The 7,811-nt window shown below is 39.7% G+C and overlaps 1 protein-coding gene across 3 annotated transcripts; it reads right to left on the bottom strand.

Annotated features, from left to right (window-relative positions):
- Nucleotides 1–353: 353 nt before the first annotated feature.
- On the bottom strand, nt 354–1,330 carry LOC105089602 (thymidylate synthase-like). Of its 3 annotated transcripts, none has more exons than XM_064489975.1 (2): nt 871–1,330; nt 354–768 (listed from the first exon to the last, which is right to left on the bottom strand). In XM_064489975.1, exons 1-2 carry the CDS (start codon nt 1,328–1,330, stop codon nt 383–385), a joined length of 846 nt encoding a protein of 281 aa, XP_064346045.1. In that variant the 3' UTR covers nt 354–382. The 3 variants fall into 3 exon arrangements, with proteins under 3 accessions (XP_064346045.1, XP_064346046.1, XP_064346044.1); XM_064489976.1 differs by having other exon boundaries at nt 354–870; nt 1,090–1,330; XM_064489974.1 differs by having other exon boundaries at nt 354–1,330.
- Nucleotides 1,331–7,811: the final 6,481 nt, after the last annotated feature.

Here is a 7,811-nt window from a genome sequence, read left to right as displayed (position 1 = left end):
TAGGCCTTTTTAGCTTGCTGAAATTTGGGGGAATAGCTTATATAATTCTTGAAACTCACAGACCATCTTCATAAAAAAACATTATAAAGTTTGAGTATGGTTTTGAATGCATGTACATGTTTTTGTTAAGATATATAAATTTTCTGTTTCCTGACTGTATTCATAATCTGGACATTTTCATACATCCTCAGTGAGTTAAACAAACTTCAGGCCTTTTTACTACTTAAAGAGAATCAGCACAGTTCTATCTGCCAGTGGCAACATACTTAAAAGTTAATGAATAGTAACTGACAGGTCACCAGCAGGTTTCTGACCTAGTTTAGAGCAAAGTGAACTTTTACCTGGGTGTAAATATGCTTCAAACAACTCCTTTAAAAGCACTTTAAACAGCCATTTCCATTTTAATAGTCGGATGAGGATTGTAGCCTTCAATCTGAAAGTCTTCAGCCTTGAAGCCATCAGTTTTCTCAACTTTTCGAAGCATTTTGAGCTTATGGAAAGGCCTTGGTTCTCGCGGAAGCTGCATTTTCAGTGGCTCAGTGTGATTCAGGTAAATGTGTGCATCTCCCAAAGTGTGTACAAGGTCACCTGGCTTCAGGCCTGTGATGTGTGCAATCATGTAGGTGAGCAGAGAGTAGCTGGCGATGTTGAAGGGCACGCCCAGGCCCATGTCTCCTGACCGCTCATACAGCTGGCAGGACAGCTCACCGTTCACCACATAGAACTGGCAAAGGGCATGGCAGGGCGGGAGGGCCGTGAGCGGGAGGTGTTTTGGATTCCAGGCACACATGATGATTCTTCTGTCATTAGGGTTGGTTTTGATTGTGTCAGTCACCTTCTGCAGTTGGTCTACTCCTTTGCCTGAATAATCTGAATCCGTATCTTCGTATTCGGCCCCAAAATGCCTCCACTGAAAGCGGTATACTGGGCCTAGATCTCCTTCTCTGGTGGAGAATCCCAGGCTGTCCAAGACGCCTCGGGACCCATTGGCGTCCCAGATTTTCACTCCCTTGGAAGACAGCTCCTTAGCGTTTGTGGATCCCTTGATAAACCACAGCAATTCCTCCAAAACACCCTTCCAGAAAACACGTTTGGTTGTGAGCAGTGGAAATTCATCTCTGAGGCTGTAGCGCGCCTGCATGCCGAACACCGACAGGGTGCCGGTGCCCGTGCAGTCGTCCTTCCGGGAGCCGCAGCGGAGGATGTACTTAATCTGCCCCAAGTACTGCAGCTCCCCGTGCGGCGGCGGCGGCAGCGGCGGCTCTGTGCCCCGCTCCTGCGTGGCGGGCAGTGACAGTGGGCGCGGCAGTTCGGAGCCGGTGGCGGGCATGGTGCGGGCACCGGAGGGTGGCGGGCGGCTCCATACTAACCTTTATTGGGCTCTTACTATATTCCAGGAACAATATCCATAATTTTACATTGCTATCTTCTTCAAATTCCGTTTCAAAGTCCTTTCGGAAGGAACTCCTGTTATGTCCGTTTGATGGATGAGGAACGAGACGCATGCTGATGATCGTAGACGAGTAAGCTGTAGAGCTAGAATTTGAACTCAGATGGTTTTTACCGAATTAGTTACTGTTTCCCTAATCATGAGACTGTTTCCCCTTCCAGGATCTTGCTTTACAAGGAATTCTTCCCCTCTTAACACACTCAAGGTTCAGTACTTGGGTCACATACAGTCTTCCGTAGGAGGCTTTTATCGTCTTCTAGGTGATACTGACTTTTTTCTCCTTCTGCATTCTTCATTACGTGTTTCTCCATAAGACTCACATTTATTTTCTTGCTTTCCACCTCTTGCAGATTGTGAGGGATGGTACTGAAGTCATCTGTGTTTATTTGATGAAAGTTTAAAATAAGAGCCCTGTACTTGGTTGAAACTCAGTAAATATTTGTTGACCTGAATTGCTGGATTTCTGCAGTCTTATCCCCTCCTATATTATTTACATGTCAGAACCTCCACTATAGTATAATCTTAAAATTATAAATGTTTTATAACTGCTTACATCCCACATTCTTCTATCCCATTGCTTATCACAGTGCCTCAAATATAATAAATATTCAGTAAACATTGGTTAGTTAAAGCATTGTATTCCCCCACCACATGACAATTTCATCCATCTCCTTCTCAGACTTCATATTACCTTTAGCACAAAAAATGAATAGACTCAACGTTAATTCTTACTAAGGACTCATCATAAAAATTTAGCCCCAGCTTGTCCATGTGGGGACATCTGCAAAGCTGTCTTACCTTCATCTACTATTGCCTATTCCTGAACCCAAATAGTTACACAGAGTTCTTACTATGAATCTGCCATTTTAGCTAACCTTATACACTGATAATTTCTTTAGGGAGAGATTTGGCCTGAAGAGATCACTCTTTTGAGATCAATTTAAGAAAAGGAAAATGTAAGCCAAATGTTAGGACTTTCAGGAAGTCATATCTATTGGCCTGGGATACACTATCTCAGAGAAGAAAGCTGATTACTTGAGACAGTTTAAATGAAAGAGAGCAAAGCATTAAGCCCACTGAGCTGTAGGAATGTCCAGACTGCTTCATATAGATGTTTTATCTTTATGGAAGTCAAATGTATGTAAGTGCAAACATGAAACTTATACCACAAACATATTAAGGCTAATGATTTGCATAATAGAAATAACCATATGACCTAGTTTTCTATAGGATTCTGCATGTTTTCTTAGTTAGGGACTCTATCAATGCACCTGAGTATTTGCTTAAAGGCTTTTATTATTGGATAGAGCACAAATAGAAGCTCAAAGCACTGTTTATCATAGTGTTCTCTGTGGCAGTAGGAAGATGATAGCAGTCTGCGTCCCAACCCTGAGGGAGTATTAACACAAGGTACATGCAGACCGTGTAGTACTTGGCAGGAACCTGAAGCCACATGCTGGATATATGCATAGAAATAAGGTTGTATCTTAAAACTATATTGTTGAGTAAAAAAAAGGTAAGCAAGCCGGTATCTCTAGCACAACACCGATAGTGTAAATTAAATGACATGCATGCTAACAACCCTTTCCATCTTCCAAAACTTTATATAAAGAAAAGGTTTAAAATGAAGCATATGAGGGGAGTTGACTGTACAGTGAGAGCCAGACATGGGAGTACAGAATGAGAATGAAAAGGGAATAGGTTAATCGGTAAAGCAAGAGGAATGCCTTGTGTACACCAGTAATAATAGTGTGCCACTGCCTGCTGAGCATGGTTAACTCAACACGTCAACTGGTTTCTTTGTAAAACTAAAAGTAAATTTAAATTTAAAAAGAGAAGAAAATGCCAGTGGATGATCTAGAAATGGTACACTCTTGAAACTGCTAGAAGGGAAAATGTGTTGTGCAAAATTTAATTTGCATACTGTTTCTGAACAAGCCCAGTTGTAACATGAGACACACTCCTTCACATACAGTCTTCTATTCTTTTGCACAGCAGAGAATATCCATTTATTAGTCACAGAAGAGAGATCATTCTTCCTCCACTTTATTGTGTTCTTTAGACTTGTACTCTAGTGTTAATATCAACAAATGCACAGAATTTCTCGTTTTGCAGCTAACTGGCTCTCAGTCAGCTCTATGGAAATTCTCTAGGTTGGGGCACACAGATGGAAAGGAACCAGAGATGCTCTTCCCACCCTTGCCAATTGGAGAAGAGGAATTAAATAACGTCCCTACGAATACATATAAACTCGCTTTGTAGGTGTTTAAAGGTTCTCTTTCTCAGACTTCAGGACAGAAATACATTACTTTATGATAGTACTGGTGGTAACCATGTTTATGGTATAGCAGTAAAAACAATCATAATCCCAACGATAGATTAGGGAGTGGACTAACCCCAGGTCCCTGAAGTCTGACAAGTATACAGTAAATCCTCAGGTAGATCGATCAGCACGATGATGACAGGGGCTTATATAAGACTGAGCTAAGGTTTCTTCTGGGCTTGCATCCAATAGCCAGGAATTGTAGAGAGACTTTGCCCTTGGTAATTAACTCCTAATTCAATAATTATTTGAGTAGGAAAGGGTTAAAATCAATGTCAGTCTTTGCATGCTGCAGTTTTTCTATTTTCAGAATGTATCATCTTGGAAAGAAAAAAGGCAACAACACACAACTCTAATGCCCTTACCAGATGGATCTGTGTTATTGCAGAACAGGGACCTGGAAAGTCTCCATATACCAAGCTATAAATATTCCTTTGACATTTATTATCCTCACTTGAGTTCAGGTGCTTAAATGCTTGGACTGAAGTCATGTTTGTAGCAGAAAAAAGTTGATCTTTAAGCATACCTTGTCGCTGGCTAAATTATTAGCAACAGACAAAGATGGAGGGTAAGTACGCCAGAGCAAGGGAGTCTCCCACTTAAGAGAGGTCACGGAACCTTTAAGTCAAATTAGTTGAAGTTTAGATTCGCTTGTAGTACAAATTCCCAAACACCTCACCTCAGACAATTTGATGGATCACATCCCAGCAACTCCCCACCAACCCCCAACTTTCCAAATATGTATCTACTAGTGTGGTGGTCTGTGGTCTTGAATTTGAGTCCTGGCACCGCCAGCTGCACTGGATTGTATATTCAAACTCCAATGAATCTCAATTCACATTTCCCTTAAGGGAAGTGTAGGATTATGTAAACCAGGAGATAATAACCATTATAAAATCCTTCTAATAAAATAAAATCAAGCTAAAGGTGTCAGCATAGATTAACAGTCCTTCTCCGTTTAGGGTTGTAGACTCCTGAAATGTGGTTATTTTGTGGTTCAGGCGAGGATTTAGTAGTATTGTTCTTAATTAGGGACTACTTAATTCTCTTGGGGATGATTACTTGGAGCCTGGGATAGGTTTCCTTCTGAGAAGAAAAGAATCCATGAGTGACTTTGCCTGGGATATTCCATAACAAAGTCTTGCATATATATCCTTCCCAGAACTATTCGTAGCCTTAGCCCAGAGGACCCAGAACAGTGTGAAGGTGGAGACCCATAGGCTCCTCCTTTATCCTGTTCCCCTACACCCAGCATAAATGACCCCTTAGTGGCTGTCAAAAGAGCTGACCCAGTGTGATGCCACACCATTACGTTTATAAGTTTGGAACTGGGCAACACATTTTAAAGGGACATTGTCAGACTACATTGTCTAGAAAAGAACGAGGGTTGTAACATTTATGAAATAGAAACATAGTCAAAGGAGTTAAGACTTCTCTTTTCCAAACTAAACATCAATAAGATGTGTTCATCCAGCATCAGATGAAACAATTCTTGGGATACATACATAGAAATAAGACTGTATCTTAAAACTATGTTTTAAAACTATTGTATCTTAGAACTACATTGTCATAGTGCTAAGTGCCTAGGCTCAGAAGTCAAATTGTCTACTTTCAGATCTTTGTTCTTCCACTTAGTAGCTGTGTGACCTCAGGCAAGTTATTTACCTCTTCTGTCCAGTTTCCTCATTTGTGAAAGGGGAAAAATAATAATGCCTACCTTATAAATGTTGCTAAGAGAATCAAATGAGTTAATAGTAATAAAGTGCTTAGAACAGTATTGGAACATAGGAAGGCTTTGTCAGTGTTGGCAAATTAAGCAAAGAAGAATAAGCTGTTTTCAAATATTTAAGAAACTGTAATATAGACGTGTAGGTAGGCTTTTATTTGAGTTCCTATAGGGCACAGGTGCTTGATTTGGGCATCTATGGAAAGAGTCCAAGGAGCCCTTCAAATCCATGAAATTACATGTAAATTTTGTATATATGCATACTTTTTTGGGGGGAAATATTCATAGCCATTCTTTGTATTTCCAAAGAATACCATGACCTTCAAAAAGATTAACCATTGAAAATAAAACTAAAATCAATGGATGAAAGTTTCATGGCGTTGAAGTTCGGCTGGTAGGAAAGGAATTATTCTTAGGCTTTAATTATCAAAACGCAGGGGGTCATCTTGGGAACATCAGAGGCTGTATTCCAAGAACTGTCTCATCGGATGCTAGATGGACACATCTTAGGGTCTAGGGGGCAAACTAAACCGACTCTCATTATCAGAGACCTCAGAGGTGAGACAGGTCTCAGCATCCCTGCCCTATACCCCTTTCTTCCTCTTCCTGCATCACTGCTTTCCCATAATTGAAATGTGAGCCCCCTGTAAGGTTTGAAGCTGTAAGGTTACATAGTCCATGCTTAGCACCAGCTACTCAATGATAAAGCCAGTCCTGTCACCCTTGTTGAAAATTTCCTGATGATTTTCCAGTGCCTTAATAATTCGTTTGCAAAGAATAGAAGTCTAATTATAATGTGACATCATCCTACTCCTCATCTATATTTCTTAACAGACTCCTAACCTTTCATTAATATCCAATTCAAATTTTACATTCTCTGAGACTCCTTCTCTAAGTCCTCTAAGAAGAGTTAGCTGCTCGGTGTTACGAATTCCTACTGTATCTTACTGAAATCTCTGCTGTAGCACTCCTGATGTAGCATAGCTCCCATTTTGTAATAAAAACGCATGAAGGGCTGAGACTATACATTATTCAACATTTTATACCTGTGGTTGATATTGCTGATTATCTACCAAATATCTTTCTCTTACTCTTTCTTGTGAAGTTATGTGTTCTGGACTCTTTTGCTGCTAGAAGTAATCATGTGATCAATGAGATATAAAAGAAGACCATGCGATTTTGTTCTGGCTAAAGGAATATGGATGCAAGTGTTGTACCATGCTTCTACCCCTGGCCATTCCCTGCCCCACCCCCCACCCCCCATGCATGATCTTCCACATTCTTTTTTCCCTTCTTCTATGACTTTGACTACATGCTGAGGGTGAGATGGAAGGAACCTTGGTTTCCAAATGACTGCTTCATCTTCAACATTTTTTTTTGTTCTAACTTTTAAGGCATCATAGTTTATTTGTCACAGCAGGATAGCCTAGCACACTCTGATATACAAAGGTTGATAAAGTAAAAAGATGAATAATCCCGGTTCCTTGGTAGCAATCTGGAACTAGAGATATGAGTATCTCTAGAATTCTTGTTATAAATATATTCCATTTTAATAGTTTTTCTATTACTTACAGCAGAGTAAAATGCCTTAGTGTTCCTGTCTTCAATGTTTATAAAATAGTATGCAATAATAATCTAAGAAGTTATATATTCTAATTAGTATAATTTCTCAGTTAAGTTATTTACAAGTAAATTCTAGCAAAGAAAATAGATCTGAAGCTAACTAGATAGTGGTTAAAAAAACGAGAGTAAATATCACGTAGGATAAGAAACCAGAATATGCATTTGATACAAAATGAATCAGGGAAAAGAAATAACCAAAGGAAAAAGAAGCAAGATAGAAATCACCATGTTATGTTTCAAAATTTGAATCTAGTTCCAAGGTGGAGACATTCTCATGAGAGTAGAGGGAAGCTACATTTAGAGAGAACTTTTTCCCTTTAGTGTTTCAAATCCTTACACATAAAGCAGGTCAGTTCCAAAGTAGCAAGGAAATACTGAAAAATCATGGGTACACTGAGGCTTACAGTTTTCCCTGTACATAAAGTCAGGGAGCTTTTTCAGAAAGCTTCAAAAACATTAGTAAAGGTCCTTGTAAGACTGTATCAAAACAGCCATAGACATCTTATGAATGAAGCTAAATGTGATTTTTGAGGCAATGAAACTCTGACTCCTGGAATACAAATTGTGAAGCTTTGTCTCTGAAGGGAAGAAGTACACATAATATTCACCGAGGCATGGAAATATTCAGAAATTTGGTTAAGAGACAAGAGTTTGAATAGTAAAGAAGAGTCCCCAATTTGGGCCTATGT

Source organism: Camelus dromedarius, chromosome 9 (genome assembly GCF_036321535.1).
Source record: "Camelus dromedarius isolate mCamDro1 chromosome 9, mCamDro1.pat, whole genome shotgun sequence".
Taxonomy (NCBI): Eukaryota; Metazoa; Chordata; class Mammalia; order Artiodactyla; family Camelidae; genus Camelus; species Camelus dromedarius.
Note: the sequence above shows the minus strand (reverse complement) of the source record. Positions and strands in the feature narration are given on the sequence as shown.